The sequence below is a fragment of the Hyperolius riggenbachi genome, chromosome 4, assembly GCF_040937935.1.
Source record: "Hyperolius riggenbachi isolate aHypRig1 chromosome 4, aHypRig1.pri, whole genome shotgun sequence".
NCBI lineage: Eukaryota > Metazoa > Chordata > Amphibia > Anura > Hyperoliidae > Hyperolius > Hyperolius riggenbachi.
In genome coordinates, this window is record NC_090649.1 from 54033409 (window position 1) to 54057549 (window position 24141).

General features: G+C 45.0%; 1 protein-coding gene across 3 annotated transcripts in view; it reads left to right on the forward strand.

The window, feature by feature from the left end:
* Nucleotides 1-24141, forward strand: part of KIF13B (kinesin family member 13B) — a 368955-nt gene that overhangs the window by 195523 nt on the left and 149291 nt on the right. For all 3 annotated transcript variants that reach the window (XM_068280045.1, XM_068280046.1, XM_068280047.1), the window contains exons 13-17: nt 3930-4064; nt 10570-10700; nt 18865-18951; nt 20813-21000; nt 23383-23593. In XM_068280045.1, the coding sequence (XP_068136146.1) occupies nt 3930-4064; nt 10570-10700; nt 18865-18951; nt 20813-21000; nt 23383-23593 (752 nt within the window). The remainder of the gene's footprint in view (nt 1-3929; nt 4065-10569; nt 10701-18864; nt 18952-20812; nt 21001-23382; nt 23594-24141) is intronic.

Here is a 24141-nt window from a genome sequence, read left to right on the forward strand (position 1 = left end):
AATAAGGAACACAGCCTAGTTATTTGTGTGCTTGGCACTGTACATAGCCATGTCTGTCTCATCATGTCACATGTCACCTCAGGTATCCTTTAAAGAGGAGCTGTTAGGTATAAGGTCTCAGAGAAAATAAACACATATATCAGTAGCTAAAGATTGGCTGTACTTACATTACATATGCATTTCACTGTCCACGTTTGGATTTCACAGAATTTGTATATAGTATATGCAGAGATAGATGCTCCTGACAGCTCATGGCAGGCTCCATGTTTTTCTGTCAAATGTGTCGTCATGTCCTGCCTGATTCCTGATCACAGATAAGCTCGTTCTTGAACAACACGGTGTGCAGTGAATATTAATGAGCCATGTGGCTAGGAACAATAGCTGACTCCTGCAGTGTACTCTGCCCGGAGATTTATCAGTGCTACACAGCTAGACGGATTACAAGCTTCTGTAACGTCTCATTAGCAGCCGAGGGGAGGGCCCCAGAATGCTTTGCAGTTTAGCTGCGGCTTGCGTCTTTATGGGTCTATAACAGCCTTTAAGATAAGCACACATCAAAGGTAACTGAGATGTTTATCTTCACTAATGGCTTTTGAGCTTCCTTCTAAACTGTTTAACACAGGAGAATAGAGGTTTAAATTAGCTTCTGCAGCCTGACAGTTACTCTTTAAGGTGCAATCCTAAAAATTAAATAATAAAAAAAAGCTTTTATAAAACAAATGTTCAAATGTTATTTTGCAACCTAGAGATTTAGGGCCGGGGCCCGCTAGGAATCAGCAGGACACCCAGGCAAATTGCTTTGTTTAAAAGCAAATACGGCAGCCTCCACGTTTCTCACTCCAGGCATCCTTTAAAGGTGTAACTGTGGCTGCTGACCTTGCTAGGCAGGGATGACACTGGGGTAAGCTCACATACACTTTGCTATATTGCGAAATGCTAACCGTTGCACACCCAGTGTAAATCATTAGGTGGTTCTCAACACGAGCGCTGCGTGATTTAAATTCGGACAGCCAACAACACTTTTTTGGCCATTGTGCGCTCTCTTCCTTTAGCTTCTTTTGTGCTGCTGTGGACGATTGCACACTTCCTTTCACACATGAACAAGTGTGGTGCCCGAAATCTTGCGTGCAAAAATATATATGGATGGTTTCAGGAACACCCCACTGTGAACTCGCTAAGACTTCTTAGTTAACCACTAACGTATAAAAGGCATTCATCCAACCTAATAATAGGCAAGTGTCCCTGCATCTGTCCGTGTGTCAGTGCTTTTTAGCACTGCACATGTGCAGGGACAAGACGCAGAGGCACTGCCGAGAGCCGGAGGAGGACGGGGCCAGAAGGGGCGGTCGTGTGCACGCACGGCTGGTGGCGGGCGCGCGCGTGGCGGATTACTGACAGACTTAGCCCATTTTTAAACGAGCTAAAGTCACTAGTGTTAAATATACTAACACTTTACTGACTACATCCTGTTTACTCTGCTTACTAAATACCATGCAGGCTAAATAAGAACTTTACCCTCCCAGCCTTTCCACTCAATCAGATGTTAATCAGCTGAGCTTAAATATAGTCATATTCTCCAGATCTCTCAGAATCAAAAAAGCGAGATCAACACAGTGCATAGTTGAGATGGAGCAGCTGAAGTTTAACAACCTGAGACTGAAACCATTTAAAGGGACCCTGAACACTCACTAAAAATGAATTTGTCACTTACTTGGGGCTTCCTCCAGCCCACCGTAGGCCACAAGGTCCCCTGGTGTCCTCCTGTTGGCTCCTTTATGGGATGACTTCTGCCTGAAGTCAGGGGTACTTCCCACTTCCTCAATCCGTGACATCACGCCGGCCGACTACGCGTCATCACGCCGGCCGGTGTGAGAGTCCTGCGCATGCACGATTCTCTAATATTGAACCGCGCATGCGCAGGACTCTCATGCGGACCGGGGTGATGACGTGTAGTCTTCCAGCGTGATGTCATGGATTGAGGAAGCGGGAAGCAGCCTTGACTTCAGGCAGAAGTCGTCCCATAAAGGAGCCAGCAGGAGGACACCAGGGGACCTTGCAGCCTTTGGTGGGCTGGAGGAAGCCCCAGGTAGGTCACCATTTCATTTTTAGTGAGTGCTGAGGGTCCCTTTTAATTTGGCGCAGCTCAGTGTGAATTATAGCAGTGCTCAGGGACTAGTTTGGGCGCCGCAGTGCAAATTGGCTAAAAAACGAGTATGGTAATTTGGCTGCGGGTGATGGTCCTACCCCAGGCAATAGTCATGCTTAATGATAGACAGCGCAGATCCCACCCAGACTGACAGTACTGCTGTAACTGCTGGTATACAAGATGGGCTGTACATCACAGCTGTGCATGAGGCATTTTTTGTTCCCGGGCAATTAAAGGGCCACTATCGTGAAAAAATGTAAAAATTAAAATACATACAAATAAACACATTTCTTCCAGAGTAAAAAAAAGCCATAAATTACTTTTCTCCTATGTTGCGGTCACTTACAGAAGGTAGTAGAACTCTGACATTACTGACAGGTTTTGGGCTAGTCCATCTCTTCATGGGGATTCTCAGCATGGCCTTTATTCTTTAGAAAGACACTCCCTGAAAAGGATTTATACAAAGATACCGGCCAGCCTCCCTGCACATTTTTTTTTTGAGTTAGACTGAGCAACTACAATTTACTTTAAGTGCTTTTGAAAATAACAAAAGCCCTGAGAATCCCCTATGAGGAGTTGGGCTAGTCTAAAAGCCGTTGGTTCTGTCAGATTTCTATTACCTACTGTAAGTGACAGCAGCATAGGAGAAAAGTAATTTATGGCTCATTTTACTCTGGAAGAAATGTATTTAAAATGTTATGATTTTTTGCGATGGTGGTCGTTTAATTGTTTTAATGTCCAACTGTCATATAGTGTGTGTTATAAGAGATTTGACTTCACAATTGCTCTCAGAAGTGTGAACCTGCCAGAAAGCTAGATAACAATCCTGCTTCTAATTCTGAAGCTGGAATGCCATAACTCCAGAAATTGCACCTTAAAGGGACACTTAAGTCAAACAAAAAAGAGTTTTACTCACCTGGGGCTTCCAATAGCCCCCTGCAGCTGTCCGGTGCCCTCGCCGTCTCCCTCCGATCCTCCTGGCCCCGCCGGCAGCCACTTCCTGTTTCGGTGACAGGAGCTGACAGGCTGGGGACGCGAGTGATTCTTCGCGTTCCTGGCCACAATAGCGCCATCTATGCTGCTATAGCATATACCATATAGCAGCATAGAGGGTGCTAATGTGTCTGGGAACCCGAAGAATCACTCGCGTCCCCAGCCTGTCAGCTCCTGTCACCGAAACAGGAAGTGGCTGCTGGCGGGGCCAGGAGGATCGGAGGGAGACGGCGAGGGCACCGGACAGCTGCAGGGGGCTATTGGAAGCCCTAGGTGAGTAAAACTCATTTTTTTTGTTTGACTTAATTAAGGTGGAAATAAACTCAGAACTTCTTCTCTGCTCGGAAAGATTAGCCACAGCCTGGTGACCTTTTATGGAAGAAGAAAAAAAAATCTTCATTAGAATTTATGGAAATCCTAAAACAACCTGAAGTTTTTAACTTGGTTTCACTTTCCTGGGAGCATTGCAAGTGTTAAGCCTCAGTGTTTACTGTATGGGGAGAGCTGCCTAGGCAAGGCTCCTGCAGTCCATTCACAGCTGATAAGAACTAATTAGACAGTTTGATCTGGCTAAACAAACACAGAACACAGAGCAGTACATTTTGTCAACAACTGTATGCTAAATAAAGACACTGTGCTGTGCAAGCATTTGGGTCCGCTTTAGAGAAATTGCAAATTATAGCTCCCATGATCCTTTCTTCCCTTTTTCTGGCTCTCTTGAATTCAGTTGCTTCCACTGCGGATCATGTGTTGCTGTGTAATTGCTGATATAGGCTTTCTCTTCCTATAGGAGCGTCAGAAGCAGCTCGAGAGTCTCGGGATTTCCCTCCAGTCTTCAGGGATTAAAGTCGGAGACAATAAGTGCTTTTTAGTTAATTTAAATGCAGACCCGGCCCTCAACGAACTTCTCGTTTACTATCTTAAGGTAAGAAAATGCTGAAATGTAAACCAATGTTTTCTTTCTTTCTTTTTTTTATTTATTTATTTTGGTGTAGTGCTTATTTTTTATTTCTGATAAAGTACAGTAGTCAAATTTTAAAGAGGCCCTGTAATGACATATTTGAAGAATGCAGTAAATGATTCCACTTTTACTGTAATTGCCTTGTTTCAGCACCAGAAACGCTTCCTATAGATGTATATTGCTGTATGTTAGTGTGTAGCCCCGCCCTCCCAGTGATGCTTAGCCTAGGCTGTGTATATGTGTGCTTGTAATTGTGTGAAAGAGGCTCCAGGAAATATGGCAGCCCTTAGAATAGAATTAAACGTGCATGTAGTGGGAGTGTTGACCCCCCCCCCCCCCAAAAAAAAAACCTCACACAGCCGTCACATGAATCGCCTGATCAGTGGACATTCCATTGCTTGCAGTGGAGGACTGGGACCTTTTGGCCTGGGGGGAAAACGCAAACTAGAGGCCCATTTTCATGGCAGCCTCAGCCTAAATGATGTCACACATGCTCCCCACTTGCTATATGCCGGTAGTTACATGTGGTGCCAATGCAGAAATGCAGCAAGGATGCTTGTAGGACAGCGTTGCGTGAAAGCATAAATGCACAGGCATCAGGGGTCACATAATGCATTTGGAAGGATGACAGCCAGGACTTTCCATTATGTCCGTCTTTTGTGATTATCGCGCACGCCTTTAGCGCTGCACACCCAATTAACCACATCGGCCTGAGATTTCCTAGCATCTCAGATTCTACCAATTTCTGCCTGAAATTAGTCAAATTGTCGATTGGGCATGCTTGTGGCAGCACCATTTTTCATCCAATTCGATAACTATCAAAACAGTTAGTTGATTCCCCAGTCGACAGATGTATGGCCACCTTAAAGGAGAACTGTAGTGAGAGAGGTAGATGGAGGCTGCCATATTGATTTCCTTTTAAGCAATACCAGTTGCCTGGCAGCCCTGCTGATCTATTTGGCTGCAGTAGTGGCTGAATCAAACCAGAAGCAAGCACGCAGCTAATCGTGTCATATCTGTCAAAATTTTCAAAAAAACCTGATCTGCTGCATGCTTGTTTAGGGTCTATGGCTGAAAGTATTAGAAAGAGGGAGAAGATCAGCAGTATAGCCAGGTAACTGGTATAGCTTAAAGAGAGTCTGAAGCAAGAATAAATCTCGCTTCAGACCTCATAGATGGCAAGGGCACGTGTGCCCCTGCTAAACCGCCGCTATCCCGCAGCTAAACGAGGGTCCCTGTCCCCCCAAATCCCCTCCGTAATGCGGGGGAGCGCTTCCTGGTTGGGGCAGGGCTAACCGCCGCAGCCCTGCCCCACGCGCGTCTGTCAGCGCGTATCTCCGCCTCTCCCCCGCCCCTCTGTCTTCCTTCACTGAGAGGGGCAGGGGAGAGGCGGCGATGCGCCGCTGACAGACGCGACTGGAGGCAGGGCTGCAGCCGTTAGCCCTGCCTCCAGGAGCGACCAAGTGTCGCAGTGGGGGGTTTGGGGGTCAAGGGACCCCCGTTTAGCGGCGCTATTGCGGCGGTTTAGCAGGGGCACACGTGCCCCTGCTAACTATGAGCTCTGAAGCGAGATTTATTCTCGCTTCAGAGTCTTTAAATGAAAATAAATATGGCAGCCTCCATACACCTCTCTCTACAGTTCTCCTTTAATTCCCCACCAAGGCTCACCCCCCCCCCCCCCCCCACACACACACAAAATTATGTCCAAAGAAGGACTGTCATTTCAAAAGAGGGACGGTTGGGAGCTATGATTGTGAGAGACCAGACAATTTTTTTACCCACGGACCCTGCAGGCAAACCTCTGCTCTGCATCATGCTGTATGTATTTACCAGCTTGCCCTTCCTCTAATTGCTCTGTACTTGTGCTTTTTTTTTCCTCAGCCAGCTAGCCTAGTTGTTCACATTGCCTTACAAAAAAACCTGAATACATCAGACCCTGCAACAGCCCTAAATCATTAAATGAGAGGCAGCCTGGGGGGGAATTTCCCCCCTGGCCAGTCCTCCCCTGATTGCTTGGTTTGTACCTTTCCTCCATATCTCCCTTGTGCTGCTGCTAGACTTTTCTCCTAGCTACGCTGATCTCTGAGGCCCCCTGCACTTTATCAGGCTCTTCTGTGGACACCTATGTGCGTCCGTACCCCACTTGAATGAACTGTACGTGAAAGAGTAATGGACATGCGCATTAGAATTGAGTGGGGAAGGAAAACACACAGGTGTCTACAGAAGAGCCTGCTAAAGACCTGGGGGCCTCAGATCAGCTAGGAAAAAAGTTTGGCAGCAGTGTGAGGTAGATGTTCGGGGGTATGAACAATCCACTGTTCCGACATCTTGTAGGAAGAGAGTTCTGCACAAAAACAGTTAATTATGATGTCCCTGATAAGTGAATGAGCTGATCATCATCACCTTTGCAAACTATGCAAGCAACGGAATGCCCACTGATCAGGTGATTCATGTGACTGCTGTGCTTGTTGTTTTTTTCCCCCTTAGTATTCTTACCACAGGCAGGGTTGGTTAATTCTATCAATTAAAAAAATGCCTAATTCATTATAGTGCTCCTTAACCACTTGCTGTCCCTATGACGTTAAAATTTAGTCTCTGCACTCTTCTTCCTACAAAATCTGAGATAACACTGTTTATTTATCTCTGACCTGATAACATTACTGCAGAGTTGTAAAATAATGACAGCAAACACCTCTCTCCTCCTCCCAGGGAATTAAATAGCAGAGTTAATTAGTAAACAAGTGTAAAATACACATTCCAGGAGCAGACAGTAACCGATTGTATACATTACTTAATTGTTACATCTAAAACATTATCAAAACACAGGAACTGTTTAAATAAACAGGAGGGATGGACAAATAGAACTGTTTACATTAAGCTATATTGTATAAAAGTGGATAAATTGTGTATTTTTTTTAAACTTTTTTCCTTTGCATAGAAAGTAAGGTAATTACGAATAACAAAGATCAGCCACAAAAAGCCTTATTTGTGCTGAAAAAAACAATATATAGATAATTTAGTTGTGATAATTGATAGTTATTGCCAAAGTATTTACAGCTGAGCTGAACTGTGAAAATTACCAGGGTAGTGAAGTGGTTAAAGTCGATATACGGTACTTTGAATGGATCCTTTAGGTAGGGCATCTCTTCCATCCAACAGTGTGCTGTGTGCGGATAGTTACATAGTTATTTGGATTGAGCAAAGTTCAGCCAGAACTCGATGGACATAGTGAGCCAAAAAAGAAAATTGCTTATTTGGGATATGTATGGTAGAGGCCTGCATGGGGTCGGATACCCGCGGGTTACCCAAAATGCAAGTCAGGCTCGGGGGCCTTTTTTATTCTAATCGGGTTGGGGGTCGGGTGTGGGTAGTGGGTCTGCGGGTGCTGGTACCAGATTCACCAGAAATCTGGTTACAGGTCGGATGCGGGTAGCGGGATGCGGTTCCGGGTCTGCAAAGTTAGACCTGCGCAGGCCTCTAATGTATGTTTTTCTTTAAGAATGAAACCGTCCTCCTTTTTGTGTATTGCCTTCTTGTTATCCTTGGTTTTGTTTCATGTAATGGGAAGTGCAGTTACTGCTGATCTCGGGGACACAATCGCTGATTGTCTGCTTATCCTGCAGAGTCACGCTGTTATCTGCAAGGCTGCCATCTCTCAGCCGTGTCCGGTGGCCGTGTTCCTGCAGTGCCAGCGGAAAGTCTGGAGGCTTCTCTGTGACCCGCAGTGCCTTTGTGCTGTGTCAGGGACACACGGGAGGGTGCTGGTGTGTGACCCACGCTGATATCTCACTTGTGCTGAGTAACAAGAGCCTCCTGGGAAGTACAGTCTGCCCCTCTGCACAACAACAACGTCTTGTGTTATCTGGGAATGGCTAATGTGAGGGCCTTCTGTGTAATGGGGGACACTGGAGAGAGGCCAGCCAATCACTGAGGGTCCGTAACTAAAACTGGATATCCCATTTGTAAATGCATGTCCCTGCTAATGGAGCATTACCCATTAAAGGCATAGTCCACCCAGAACTAGTATTTAAGTTAAAGTGGACCAGAACTTAGAACTTCCTCTCTGCTCTAAAAGATACGCAGCAGCATAACCTTTAAAGTGAACCAGAGATGAAGCCACCTCCTGTATTTTACCATATATATATATCAGTGGGGACATTAGAGAAAACACCTACCCTGCTCTCTGTTTTATTCTTCACTGTTCAGCTTTCTTCTTATCAGCCCTGATAAAATCCCAGACTGAGCATTCAGTCTGGCTTTGCTCAGAAATTATTATAGCTCAGTCTGTGTTCTCTGATGTTTTTTCAAGCCCAAGCCTGCCCCCTTCTGGCTCTGCTCAGGAATCATTATAGCGGAGTCATTATAGCAAAGCCAGACTGAATGTTCAGTCGGGGATTTTATCAGGGCTGATTAGAAGCAGGCTGCGCAGTGAAGGATGAAACAGAGAGCAGGGTAGGTGTTTTCTCTAATGTTCCCACTGATATATAAGGTAAAATACATGAGAGTGCTTCATCTCTGGTTCCCTTTAAAGAAAAACATTTCTTTATTACAGCTGATACAAATCCTGCAATATATCTGTAGTGTGTCTACTTCCAGCTTTCTTGGAAGCAGACATCCTAAGTTGTGGAAGCAGCCAGCTGACACAACTGAGATCAAATTACAGCGGTGATCAGTCGCAGATGAGGAAGAATTAGACAGGCCAAAATCTCTAAGGGCTCGTTTCCACTATTGCGGTGCAGAATCGCCTGGATTCCACCGCTGTTGAAATTCCATGAATTAACATGCGGATGCGAATTTTTGCGCGTTTTTTGCCGCGAATTCGCATAGGTGAGGGTATATGCGAAATTAACCATGTCACTGCCTGTTTGAATAACATTGGTACCTATGCGAATTCGCATGCGAATTCGCATGAAAATTCGCATACCATAGCCGCATGCGAATTTCCTATTAAATACATTAGCGGCGATTCGCATGCATTCCACTCGCAGGCGAATTCGTTGGCTCTTTTGTGCGTTTTTTTACCGCTGAAAAAAACGCACCTCAACAACACTACAGTGGAAACAGGCCCATCCACTTGCATTACATGTGCGAATCTGCATGCGTTGGACGCATGCAGATTCGCGATAGTGGAAACGAGCCCTAAATACATACAGGGTGCATTTCTGTTTTCCTTCTGTCCTGGGCAAGAGTTCAGGCCCACTTTAATAGTGGGTAGAATAGTAAACAGAGAACATGCAAAAAAAGCGCAATAGAGTTTTGGGTGCCAGAAGAGGCTATGTGGAGAATATTGGCAAAATAACAAATAACAGACATTCTACTATTGGGTAGTCGTAATTTGGATAGTAAAACATAAAAAAGTACCAATATTTTCTGTAGCTAATCCTAACGCTATTCTCACATTGGCCCTCTCTCTGCTGATCTCTGGCCCCTCCCCCCACTGATCCCTAACCTACCACTCCTCCACAATGATGCCGAACTACAACTGACACCCCTCTCCACATCAATGCTTAACCTCCTTAGCGGTAAACCCGAGCTACACTCGTGGTAGCCCCCGGGAGGTAAATGCAGAGCATTGTGCGCAGTGGGCGTTCTCGCTCACCTCCCAGGCAATCCAGACACTGGCGGCCATTCCTCTTCCTGTCCACGGAGGCTCTGCATCCCCCTGGTGAGATTGCCAACTGTCCTCATGACAACCTCCGGCAATCTCACTATAGGTTTACAGCGGCTCCCGGAGGACGGAGGGAGAACTGCAGTGCTGGATCGCAGGGAGGTGAGTGAGAGCTGGGGCTGCTCCAGGCTCTCTCCTGGTATGATTTTTTCCCCCCCTTGCTTTTAGGGTCTAAAAGCACATGAAAAAATTGTATCGCTTTTAGACCCTAAAATTAGGAAGGAATCATACCACTCGCCCCCATCGGTCCCTAAGCCCACCATCGATCGTTAATCGACAGCACCCCTCCCTGATCCCTAACTATTTGAAGAGGATAGACTTTACTATTCTTACTTTGCTGTGAGCTGATGTGTGTTCTTTGACATTTTGGCCTCTTAAAGGACACCTGAAGTGGGAGGGATATGGAGGCTGCCATATTTATTTCCTTTTAAGCAATACCAGTTTCCTGGCAGCCCTGCTGATCTTCTGCCTCTAATACTTTTAGGCATCGACCCTGAACAAATCAAATGCTCTGATTGAAATCTGACATGATTAGCTGCATGCTTGTTACAGGGGTGTGATTCAGATACTAGTACTGGTGCCAAAGAGATCAGAAGGGCTGCCAGGCAACTGGTATTGTTTAAAAGGATATTTTACATGGCAGCCTTGGTATCGCTCTTATTCCAGGTGCCCTTTAACCTTGTGTGGTTCAGGTTATTGTGTCCACTTTAAGTGCATAGATTCTCTGTGGGTATTCAGTTCGCCACAGGTAAAGCAGTAATATGTTGATTATAGCGGTCTTCACTCTCTTCTCCCTTACAGGATCACACGCTGATTGGGTCAGCTGATTCACAGGACATCCAGCTCTGTGGCATGGGAATCCTCCCTGAGCACTGTGTAATAGACATCACCCCAGAGGCACAAGTCATACTGACCCCAGTGAAAAACACCAGGTAAGAGACCGTTCTCTGTTGCCCAAGGCCGCTTTCATACTGTGGAGGTGCATTGTGCTTCCTGGATAAACAGGATCACTGCAGAGGGGATAAGTCCCGTGGTGTGGCACATACAGTACATAGAAAGTGTGCTTCAGGACCTGTTCACACGTGAGATCGTGAAATGCTAGCGCTTAGTGCTTGCGTTTTGTGTCTGCATTTTTACACAATTAACATGTAAAAATTTTTGCGTTTTTTTTGAGCGATCGCAATTGAAATACATTGCGGTCGGTCAAAAAAATGCAAACAAAATCCTGCATGCAGTGCGTTTTTGCTTTTAGTGCTAATAGCGAATCTCCGGTGATCACTGCCATATGGTTAACATTGCGCTTTAAAGGGGTTCTGTGGAGAGTTTAAGAAACAAAAAACTGACTGGGGCTTCTATCGCCCCCTGCAGCTGTCATGTCCTGCGCCGTCCTCCTACGATCCTCCGTTCCCCGCTGCTGGACCCGGTCTCATTATTTGTCTAATACAACTGCGGCTGCGTGGTCTGGTGCGTGCTCGCTCCCGCTTGCATCTCCGGGAGCTTATTGCGCAGGCGCAGTATGAGGTTTTCTCTTATTGCACCTGCGCAGTAAACTCCTGTAGACACGACCAGGAGCGAGAAGTATTTGTCTAGTAATAAGTATTTGACTAATAATTAGACCGGCGGCGTGGAGCGGGGAATCGTAGGACGGCGCGGGACATGACCGCTGATAGAAGCCCCAGGTAAGTGTCCATTTTTTGTTTTTATAACGCTCCACAGAACCCCTTTAAATAGCACTAGCAATCGCTGGCAATTAGCAGTAAATGCATGCCAATTGCCCAAGTGAATGGGCCCTCACTGCCACAGAGAAATTTTAACCCAGGACTGAACTTCATTCTAATCAGTAGCGGATACCCCCTACCCGCGAGAAGTCTTTCCCTTATCTCTAATAGATCTGGCGGGGGAAGCCCCTCCCATAGTGTGATGACATGACCATGGTCCTGACAGTTTGCTGTCTGTGAACCTCGTTGCATTGTGGGAAGTGACAGCTTTTTCCAACAGCCAAGCAAGCAGTATCGCCCTCTGTGCATAGAACCCTCAGTATCAAACATTCCATACAGATCACCTGGCAGAACTAAAGATGTCACCATCTTTGCAAGGACTGGGGAAGAGTGTGTGCTTGGATAGGGAACTAGCTAATGGACAGAAAACAAAGAGTTGTGGTCAATGGATCGTACTCAAAATGGGAGACTGTTAGCAGTGGGGTCCCACGGGGGTCTGTTCTGGGTCCAGTGCTCTTCAATTTATTTATTAATGACCTAGTAGATGCAGTAGTGAGCAATGTTGCTATTTTTGCAAATGATACAAAATTGTGGAGAATCATCAACTCTCAGGAAGATAGTGTCATATTGCAACAGGGTCTGGATAGGATGGCTATATGGGCACATACATGGCAGATGAAATTCAATGTTGAAAAATGTAAAGTCATGCATTTTGGTCGTACCAATGGTCTAGCACCATACAAAATAAATGGGAGACAGTTGGGGACATCAAACTTGGAGAAGGACTTAGGAGTACTCATCGACAACAAGTTAAATAATCATACTCAATGCCAAGCCGCTGCAGCTAAAGCTAACAAAATTTTGGGATGCATTAAAAGGGAAATAAAAACTCGAGATGCTAGCATAATATTGCCCCTGTTTAACTCTCTAGTAAGGCCACATCTGGAATATGGAATTCAGTTCTGGGCACCACATTTCAGGAAGGATATTGCAGTTTTAGAGCAGGTGCAGAGACGAGCAGCAAAATTGATACGTGGGATGGAAGGTCTCACTTATCAAGAAAGGTTAGATAAACTGGGTTTATTTAGTCTAGAGAAAAGACGCCTTAGAGGAGATCTAATTAACATGTATAAATACATCAGAGGGCAATATAATAGCTTGGCGGATGAGCTTTTTGTCCCTAGGCCTTCTCAAAGGACTAGAGGACATGATCTGTTCATGGAGGAAAAACGTTTTAGCCACTTATTTAGGAAAGGGTTCTTTACAGTAAGAGTGATTAAGATGTGGAATGCATTGCCACAGGAAGTCGTTATGGCAAACTCTATACCTGCATTTAAAGGGGGCTTAGATTCTTTCCTTGGGTTGAATGACATCCATGGCTACAATTACTAGGTAATGCCTAATGATGTTGATCCAGGGATTTTATCTGATTACCATCTGGAGTCGGGAAGGAATTTTTCCCTTTTGGGGCCAATTGGACCATGCCTTGTAAGGGTTTTTTCGCCTTCCTCTGGATCAACAGGGATATGTGAGGGAGCAGGCTGGTGTTGTACTTTATACTGGTTGAACTCGATAGACGTATGTCTTTTTTTCAACCAAAATAACTATGTAACTATGTAACCACCAGTGATGCATTTCAGAATGAAAATCAGGGAGAGGAAGGATTTTACAATGGTCACTGACTAAATCTATAAATGAATATTGTAAAAAAAAAAAAAAAGCAGTTTTATTCATTTTATTTTCACTTCAGTTCCTCTTTAATGGACACATTATGCAGTAACCCACTGCATGCATTACATTGCCAATAGATTGCTTGCACCACTTATGCGCCGACGCGAACAGTACCCTTGCAATATTATTGCATCACGTTAGCAGTGCTACTATATTGACCGATCCAACGCACCTCAACACCCTAATGTAAAAGTAGCCTAATTCCTTCTTTTATTTCTGTCAGCAGCCATGGGGTTAACCGGTCAAGGACACTGAGTGTTCTAGTAAATGACTCTCCTGCATATTCTGCATAGTTCTGCAGCACAGGTGTACTTGAAGTTTCAGTTTGCGGTGGCTGCATTTCTACAGTTTCGTCAGCAGGTGGTGCTCTTGCCTGCACTTTTCCTTTTAATCAATAGAGGGCTCTCAGGGGGAAAACTATACAAAAGTGAATTTAAAACTTGTTACGTCCTGAGCACCCTCACAACCTGCTAGGAGTCCTCAGATGGCTGTTATTAGCTGCGCAGGTGGAGTCATTTCCTTACACCTGGAGGTAAGTAGGTTCTCTGTCACTGGCCTTGGTTTTCCTTTTAGGTTGGCAGAGGAGCTGGGATAGGACTTGCTTGGGGTGCATCCTTTAACTCTTAAGCGTGATCAGATCCTTTTCTACTGAAGCTGGAGGCAGTTTCAGACTTTTTCTGTGACTCTCTCATTCACTTTAACTTTTTTCCCTCCCATCTGAAAAAGTTTGAGTACACTTCGGTAGTGTATGTCCCCTGCTGCTCTGTCTTTCTGAGTGCAGAGTGACCATTCCTGCAGTCATATAAGCTGCTGGCACAGAACCTGCCACTGTTACACTGCCGCTACCTGTTGTATAGACTGCATACATCTGAGGCTCGTCCTCATGACATAAGAGCCAGTGTTTGATCTCTCGGCGTCCATGCATTCCCTACATGCCTGGCTATCCTTGTACAGGAGGTGTGCAGCGCTGTGACAAGCCTATTCCTGTCTCCTCCGCCATCACTGCTGATGTTACACAGTGCTGTACTGTCTCTCCTCTCCCTGCTGTGTATTGTCTATTAATTGCAGCTTGTGAATGGTAAACAGACCTCAGCCGCGTGATTACAATTCTGAGGCTGTGACTTTTTCCGCACTAGTGGTAACTGGGAAGGATTGGTGTGTTTTCTTGTAAAAAGTGAGAACTGGTATTTTCAGTTTTTATTGGATGGATTGCCCACATTTTGTTGACCCCTTTTTTACATTTTCTCCCTGATCTGTTATCCTCCCCCATGCCTAAAGTTATTGAGAAAAAATGGGTCTAATAAATACCATTTTCTGTCAACCAGCTTCACCTGAAGCTGGGAGTGACCGAAGCGGTTTACTAATTTTTATTCATAATTTACTTGTAAATCTACTTAAACTGGTGCATGAAGACTCTATATTGGGTAAAAAGGGCTTCTTATATGCTACATAAAGACTTTATTTTGGGAGAAAAAAGGATAGATGGATAGATATTGCCATCTATTATTGTTGTATAACACTGACGTCTTCTGCAGCACATTACAGAGTACATAGTCACATCATTGACTGTCCTCAGAGGAGCTCACAATCTTATCCTACCAATCCATAATCTAATGTCCTTTATTATTATTATTATTATTATTATTTATTTATTTTGTATTTATATAGCACTGACATCTTCTGCAGCACTTTACGGACAGTCACAGTCTAATGTCCTACCACATTATTATTATTATTATTATTATTATTATCATCATCATTATTATTTATTTTGTATTTATATAGCACTGACATCTTCTGCAGCACTTTACGGACAGTCAGTCTAATGTCCTACCACATTAATATTATGCATTTATATAGCACTGACCTCTTCTGCAGCACTGTACAGACTACGTAGTCATGTGTCTGACTGTCCTCAGCGGAGCTCATAATCTAAAAATTACCATAGTTATAGCCTAACTTCCTACCATATTATTATTATTATTAATATTAATCTAGCGCAGACATCTTTTGCAGCACTTTACAGTGTACATAGTCATATCACAAACTGTCCTAGTATCTGTAACTTGAATGATTCTATGTATGCACCATGACTGCATGGGATGCTCATATTTTGCACTTAAACTGAAACAAGTCTAGTTGAGGGGCTGCAGCTGGAAATCAGGCCACTCCCTGGTCGCAGCAATTTGTTCGGAACCATTCATTTGCTGTTAGGAATTACATTAGGCAGAAGATATACCAGCTGTATGTAAATACTAGTTGACCTAAGCCCGTTTAAAAATGTGCTCTAGGTGTCTTCATGTGCCACCGCCGGCAGCCAGTACGCGTGCGCCCCCGCCTGGCTCCCTGGCCCGTCCTCCTGTCCCAACAGTTGACTGTACTGCGCATATGTGCAGTACAAAAACCCACGGACACACAGACAGGGAAAGAGGATGACACAGGGACAGTTACGTTTTATTGTATAGGATTGCATTATTTTAATGCACTGCTGCATAAATTGTGGCGGGGGAGAGTACCGTGGCGTCGTAAGTGATATGCTAGGTACACAAGATAACATTTTCTGTTCAATTTACCTGCCATATCAATTTTTTTTCCATGTCCTATCTTAATTTCTATCAAATTTCCGATCGCTTTCCATAAAAATGAAAGGAAAGCAATCGGAAAATCAATCGAAATTAAGATTGGACATGTTGAAAAAAAACAATCAATTTTTTTTTTCTTTTAGCAAAACTTAAAAAAAAACAAAAAAAACAAACAAACTATATATTACTCCCCATGTAGTGTTATAAGTTTTGTTTTCTGTCTTCACTAGTAATTAAAAGACAATCAAGGTGACCTATGACATGATGAGATAGACATGTGTATGTACAGTGCCAAGCACACAAATAAATAACTAGGCTGTGTTCCTTCTTTTTCTTCCTGTGCCTGAAAGATTTAAAAATCAGGTATGCAAAGGACAGTTTCTGTCTGGGTCAGGACCGGGTCAGACTATAGCTCAAACCTCACCGAACAGTAATTACAGCCATAAAACACTTACCTGTCAGTAAATGGCTTCTAATGGCCCGTACTCACGGGCTGCAAATGTTGCCTGTCGCCAGCACACGTGAGCGTGTGGGCGACAGGCCGGCGACAGCTTCTCGCCAGGTCCCTCCGCGTACACACGCGGAAGAGGGACCAGCGGCGAGGCGGAAGCTGTCGCCGACGTTCCTCCTCCCCCCGCCGGAAGCTCCATTTGATACAATGGAGGTTGCTGTCGCTAGTCCGCGTACTCACGCGGACTAGCGACAGTTGCGGGGGAGGTGCGGCGGCGACTGTCGCCATGCGATTGAAACTTTCAATCGCATGGCGACATGAGCGGCGGGCGACAGTTCGGGGTGCGCGCGCGTGCGACGGCCCATACTCACGGGCGACCTGTCGCCGCAACACGCGCGCGCCGCGTGTTGAGGCGACAAAAGTCCCTCGTGAGTATGGGCCTTAAGAGCAGGAAAGAGATGAAAAGGGTAAATAATTCATAGAATTGAGCCCTAGCATACTTCAATGAAGGTGTCATTAAGCAGAGACAATGAAACAGTAAAAACTTAAAAACCAGACTTAAATATAAAATAAAACTGGGGGATATCTAAAAAAAGTCATTTTTAGGAGGATAGATACAATTGTTTTTCTCATCAGTTTATTTTCACCTTGGATGTCCTTTAAGTGCCCATAAGAAAGGTTTATGCACACTCCTCCTATTGTGGAGTAACCCAGTCCTCTGACATGACAGGGCAGGTCTTCAGACTTGGTAACTGATCATAAATACTGCTCTTCAATACTCTATTACTGTTTCTGTATGCAACAAAAGCTAGTTTTGTGTTCCCAGATCATCTCACTGATGTAGACTGAATTCAGACCATAGAATACATGTTACAACAAGTCTTCTTACATTAAGCTGCTAAGGTGTTATGATTTATTGATGATTTTTCTAATTATTATTTGTTTTAGCATACTTTTACAGCACATGAATATTAGTGTTCTGATTCAAATACACTTGCACAGGTTCTTTACTTCTTCTGCACCTTGGTAATTGAAAGCTACGCCATGTTTACTGCCTTTTTATCCCTGCAGGGCGTAGATTTAGATTACTCTCCGCTGTGCGGTCCTTTGGTTTTCAGAAGTTTTGTTCCTTAAAGGAGTCATCAGGCAATCCTAAAGAAAATAAGTGCTACTTACTGGGGGGCTTCCTCAAGCCCCAAACTCCCAGCATGTCCCTCGCCGCAGCTCTCCCCGCAGCTGTTCGCCGCAGCTCCGTCCCGGTCCCCGGCGATGATGTCAGGGCGACCTCCAGGTCCGTCTGTACTGCGCCTGCGCGAGCGGCACTGTCAATCACTGCAACGTGGGCCAGAGTGGACTGCGCAGGTGCAGTAGTTCTGCGCCTGCGCAGTCCACTCCGGCCCACGTGGCGGTGATTGACCGCGCTGCTCGCGCAGGCGCAGTACAGGTCGACCTGGAGGTCGCCCTGACATCGCCGGGGACCGGGACGGAGCTGCAGCGAGGGACATGCTGGGAGCTAGGGGCTGGAGGAAGCCCCCCCCCCCCCCCGGTAAGTAGCACTTATTTTCTTTAGGATTGCCTGATGACTCCTTTAAGGAGAAAAATATGTATGCTGCCATATTTCCTTTCAAACAATAGCACTTGCCTGGCGTCTTGCTGATTATTGGTGTCAGAGTCCTACACCTGATCTGCATGCCTGTTCAGGTCAATGGCTAAAGGCTGATTCGCACTACAAGAGCTTTTTAATCACTAGAGATTTTGAAAAGCTCTTGCTAATGCAATGCTATGGGGTATTTTTACAAAATCACATCACTCCAGTGTGAACACTCATAGGATGACATTCGCAAGAGCTTTTAAAGGACAACTGAAGAGAGAGGTATATGTAGGCTGCCATGTTTATTTCATTTTAAGCAATACCAGTTGCCTGGCAACCCTGCTGATCCACTGCCTCTAATACTATTAACCATAGCCCCTGAACAAGCATGCAGCAGATCAGGTGTTTCTGACTTTAAAGTCAGATCTGACAAGACTAGCTGCATGCTTGTTTCTGGTGTTATTCAGATACTACTGCAGAGAAATAGACCAGCAGGGCTGCCAGGCAACTGGTATTGATTAAAAGGAAATAAATATGGCAGCCTTCGCATACCTCTTACTTCAGTTCCCCTTTAAAATCACAAAGCTGTTAGAAAACCTCTTGTAGTGTGAACCAGCCCTAATAAAAGTATTAGAGGCAGAGGATCAGCAACACAGCCAGGCAATGTGCATTGTTAAAAGGGAAACCTAGGTCAGCTTCCATATCAGTCTCCCAAATTTGCTAAAACAATTTATATGTGTGCTCTCTATATAACCAATTTTATAGTCGGAGTTGGAAACTGAGGGGATTAAATTGTTCATTCTCCTATCTGTGATGGGTAAAACTGGCTAGGAAAACTCTCAATACTAGAAAGGTTCTGCAGTGATCATGTGACTTCCTTTTTGTGAAGCTTATATGTAGAGGGTTATTTTTTGTTTATAGGTTGTGACCAGTATGCATTATTTGTTTGTAGATGTATTTTAATCTGTGGGTAATAACCTTTTCTATAGTGATATTACCTTTCACTGTTTGTTTTATTTTTAGGACTCTGGTCAATGGGTCATCAGTTAATAACCCAACACAGCTACATCACGGGGACCGGATACTCTGGGGCAACAATCACTTTTTCAGGTACCTGATCCTTACCTCCCTGAATTCTTCTCATCCTATTTATTGCATTGTATTTATTATATTTACATATTAAAGGAAGCATTAGGCATATGATCCTCCCCATGACATACTTACCTGGGGCTTCCTCCAGCCCCTTGCAGCTGACATGTCCCACGCTGACAGATCCGCACTCAGCTGCCGGCCTGGGGTCCTCGCATGGTGCAGAGGCCGACCTCTACTGCGCCTGCGTGAAGCGCCGCTGTAAATCAAGCCCGCTGCGCGGGATGTGACAGCTGCAAGTAGCTGGAGGAAGCCCCGGGTAAGTATATCATGGGGAGGATCATTAGCTTGATGCTTCCTTTAAAGAGAATCTGTACTCTAAAATTCTTACAATAAAAAGCACACCATTCTATTCATTATGTTCTCCTGGGCCCCTCTGTGCTGTTTCTGCCACTCCCTGCTGCAATCCTGGCTTGTAATTGCCATTTTTAGGCAGTGTTTACAAACAAAAGACATGGCTTCTAACTAGAGTGTGATAGGCTTGAGAGTAGCTCAGTCACCGACTCATACAGAGCTTGGAGAGGGTGTGTATAGCTTCTGCCAATAACAAGCAGTGCAGCACATTCCCCACATCCCAGCCTCAGCCCGACCGAGCCGACAGAAGAGAGTAGATTAGATCATATAACAGAGATAACACAGCCACTGTGCAACTAGGAAAGGCTGCAGTAAGACAGATCACATTAGAACAGGTATAGGAACTTATAGGATAGAAAAAATAAGGATGAACATTTTGTTAGTCTCTTTAAGTTATTGTATTTATCTTCGGCATTGAATGCCAATGTTTGCCTGATGATCTCATCTCTGGCTGAGTATTGGGGAAAATCAGGGCATGAGGGCTCAGTGGTGGCACTCAGTTGCATTGGATGTCAATGTTTGATCACCCTACCTTTATAGGTATTTTAAAGGACAACTATCCTGAAAAATTGTGAAATGTAAAATGCATACATATAATATGTATATTTTTCCTAGAGTGAAATGCACTGTAAATTACCTTTTTCTCATATTTATACAAAAGAAAGTGAAAATGGACGTGCATCTAACCAAGATGCACCTGACATTGCATAGGGCTAATAAGCCTCTCAAAGGCACAACTGTGCTCATTGCAGTAGAACAGGTGCATCTCACAATACAAATAATGGAAGCAAACTTATGCATTAACATTATTAACTTATTAGGGGTCCTTACCCTTCTCTTATTGAGAGAGACATCAGTTCAGTAGCAGGGACGGCTCGTGCAGCCTTCTCTTGGGGTCCCCGCCCTAACCTACGTTTAAAATCACCCAGCAATATGGAAACATGCTAGCAGCATTATCTTGGGAGCAGCAGGCCATATAAAGGGGAAGGGGTGTGGCGTGGGAGGCGTCCCAGGTACTCTCACTGCCTGGGGAACACCGCCCACAGCCACAACCCAACCCAAAATAAAGAATTTGTTTCTCATATTTATACAAAAGAAAGTGAAAATGGACGCGCATCTAACCAAGATGCACCTGAATTGCATAGGGCTAATAAGCCTCTCAAAGGCACAACTGTGCTCATTGCAGTAGAATAGGTCTCCTGGCCGCAATAGCAGCATAGGGGGCGATATACAGGCTGGGAACGCGAACAATAACTCGCGTCGGCGACGGCGAAACCGGAAGTGCTCGCCGGCGGGTCCTGGGACATCGGAGCGGAGCTGCGAGGGCACCGATCGTCTGCAGGGGGCTGAGGGAAGCCCCAGGTGAGTTCATCTCATTTTTTGGGGGTGACTTTAGGTTCACTTTAACTCTGGGAGTCATTTTATCTTTTATATGGATGTGTTTTAATTCTGCTGCCCCCTCCTGTAGGATAAGTTTACCAAAGAAGAAGAAGGTTGAGAAGGAGGACGAGGATCGGGACAGCAGTATGAGGAACAGCAGCAGCTTCGAGCAGCTGGATGCAGATGGAGACAGCTCCAGCGAGGTCTCCAGTGAGGTCAACTTCAACTATGAGTATGCTCAGATGGAGGTCATGATGAAGGCTCTGGGAAACAATGGTACGTTCCTGTGTTCTTTGGCTGCCCTGGTTTGTGTTCAGCTTTTATTTACTGCTTTTGGTGAATCAGGGCCACGGAACGTTAAAGCAGATATTTAGCATAAAAAATATATATATATAATAATTCTGATACATACCTTAGAGAGAAGGCTCTGTATCTTTCTGAGCCTTCCCTGTCCCCTCGTTCTAGCCCTGTCCCCCAATGAAATTACACCGCCTCCAGGAACCTGAGTGTGCAGTATGGAGCCACCCGTCTTCGGGACGCGAGTGCTCCTAAAGCCTTCCGAGGGTTGGCAAGGGCATATTAGTCCAGTTGGATGAATACGTGGAACGGGGTGACAACGCTGGAACGAGGGGACGATCAAGGCTCAATAAGCTCCAAAGCCTTACCTCTCTATAGGTAAATATCTGACTTTTTTATGTGTGTGTCTTGCTTCAGATTTACTTTCACCTCCCTAGCGTTCTGATTATATGCGGCACACGGCCGTGGGAGGTTTTTTTTGGCAATTTTTTTTTTTAACATGTAGCTAGCCTAGCACTAGCTATATGCTTCTATCCCCCCCCCCCCCCTCCCTTCGCTATCCCACCCACCGCTCCGATCGCTATCCCACCCACCCCTCCGATCGCCGGCGTCGATCATACCCAACAAGAAATCCCATTCTGAACGGGATTTCCTGTATGGGCTTCCCCCGTTGCCATGGCAATGATCGGACTGACTTCATAGACATCATGACGTCAGGGAGTCCCGATCTACCCCATAGCGTAGCCTGGCGGTGATTGGCCAGGCTGCGCAAGGGGTCTGCGGGGGGGTTTGCCCTCTTTCGCGGCGGATCAGCGGCGATCGGAACAAACACGCAGCTAGCAAAGGGCTAGCTGCGTGTTTGAAAAAAAAATTATGCAAATCGGCCCACCAGGGCCTGAGCAATCATCCAGTGCAGCGTTACTGGACGAGCTGAGCTCATTCGTAACGCCCAGCTGGTTAAACTAAGTGACCTATAATGATGGTTTCTCCTTAAATTTTGATTAGCCAATCACTGACCAATTTTACCACCTCCATGTAGTATGAAAGTTGACTGTCCATACTCTCTCCTATTACATGGAGGTGGTAAAATTGGTCAGTAATTGGCCAATCAGAATTAAAGGTGTGTACCAGGCATTAGAGCTGTCTAGTTTTAAGCTACCTTATATACTCCCCTATAAGCCTAATTTTTCAGCACAAAAAATGTGCTGAAAAGTTACCCCCTCGGCTTATATGCGAGTCAGTGAAGCAGAATGGATGGTGGAGCTGGTTTTGTTACTGGCAGAAGAGCATAAGGATTGTGCACTAGTGATCCTGCTGTTGCTAGCTGGCTCCCTGCTGTGTCCATGCCTCACATCCCCTGCAACATGGTGTGCAGAGTGCGTTGCTCAAGACGGGGATTCTTCCCGTGGGGCAATCACTGTGTCACATATCTATGACTCTAGTGGCATATTGAGACACAGCTGTATCTTCCTTGGGGCACATCTGGCTATGGGGAGAAGTAATGACATGTATTGGGGGCACATTTGGCTACTAGGGAGGGGGATTATATGCGAGTCACTCACTTTTTCCTGTTTTCTGACGGAAATGTGGGTATCTCGGCTTATACACGGGTTGGCATATATATGCGACTATATACGGTATATATATTTTTCTTTTGGATATGCTATGGATATACTGTATATGCTGAGCTTGGAAAGCACAGAACCTTCACAGTACTTCACATATTTTGTAAAGCCAGTTTCCCTTAACTTTCCAGCATATCCCTGTAGCTTTATGTGGTGAACTAAAACATATACAAATGCAGAACTAACATGAATATGAAATTACAGATTACCCAGCAAGCTCATGGTGAACCAGAACTCCTAGGAGTGTGTAAGGTGCTGAAAGGACCAAAAAGCCCGATTTGCGTATTCACTCCAATCTGAATAATTGCAAATACCTTCTGTTTTAGCATTTTAGTAAGAGGGATTTTTGGTCCTTTACCTTACACACTCCTTTGAGTTCTGGTTCACCATGAGCTTGCTGTGTAATCTGTATCTCTGGGTGCTTCAAATCAAGATGAGGACCAACCAGTCTGAAACAGTCTGTGTGCATGTTGGATTATTGTAGCTCTGTAATATTAACAAGCTGACACATCATTGCATTCCAGCTGTTCTGGAGGTTTGTTTAGCGTTCATGGACAACAAATGGGTGATTTGCAGAGTCATCAGTGATGCATTGTGGGACATCTCAGAGCTTACTCCAAACTGAATAATCACAAATACCTTCTGTTTTAAGAAGGCACATTTCTGCTTTACATGAATATGAAGGTGACTTGGTTACAGCGAGACATTCATGCGCCGCCTCTTCTTGCTCCCGTAGACCCCATGCAGTCCATCCTGCAGAGCCTGGAGCAGCAGCACGAGGAGGAGAAGCGGACGGCATTGGAGCGACAGAGGCTGATGTACGAGCATGAGCTGGAGCAGCTGCGCAGGAGGCTGTCCCCCGAGAAGCAGCACTATCGCAGCATGGACAGGTTCTCTTTCAGCTCTCCCAATGCTCAGCAGCGCATCAAGCAGTGGACAGAAGAGAGGTGAGGCGCGATCGTTACATAAACATGCGCAGAAATGCCGCATTCCTATCCTCGTATGCCAGCAGGGCTAATGAGGGACTCACTGATTCCCTCTTCCACCTAATAAGATTACAGATGTGTGCGGGCTGGTCATGCTTGTTAGAAGTCTTGTCGGGAGTAGAGTGAGACAGCGAGCGGCTAATAGTTACAGCTTGCATATAAATGTAATGCAATTGTATTCCACCCCCTGGAAACCCCGTCAGGAAATTAATTGCTCTTTCTTTTGATACATGTAAAATTACACTAGTGTTAAGTTTGCTACTAAAACTGACATTTACCGCATTTAAAAGTATACTTTTTTCCTTTGAAACTTTAAAATCGATTTTCTCAAAAAGTATAAGGTCTTTTTGAAAAATTGTTTTTTTCCTCTTATTCCCTTAACATATTCTGCAAATTTGGGGTTTCTAGCATTTAAGGTGGATTTGCTATTAACCGTTAAAGTCGGCGGGTTTTTAAATGTGTATTTGTTTTTCCTTTGAAATTTTGAAATCGATTTTCTCAAAAACTAT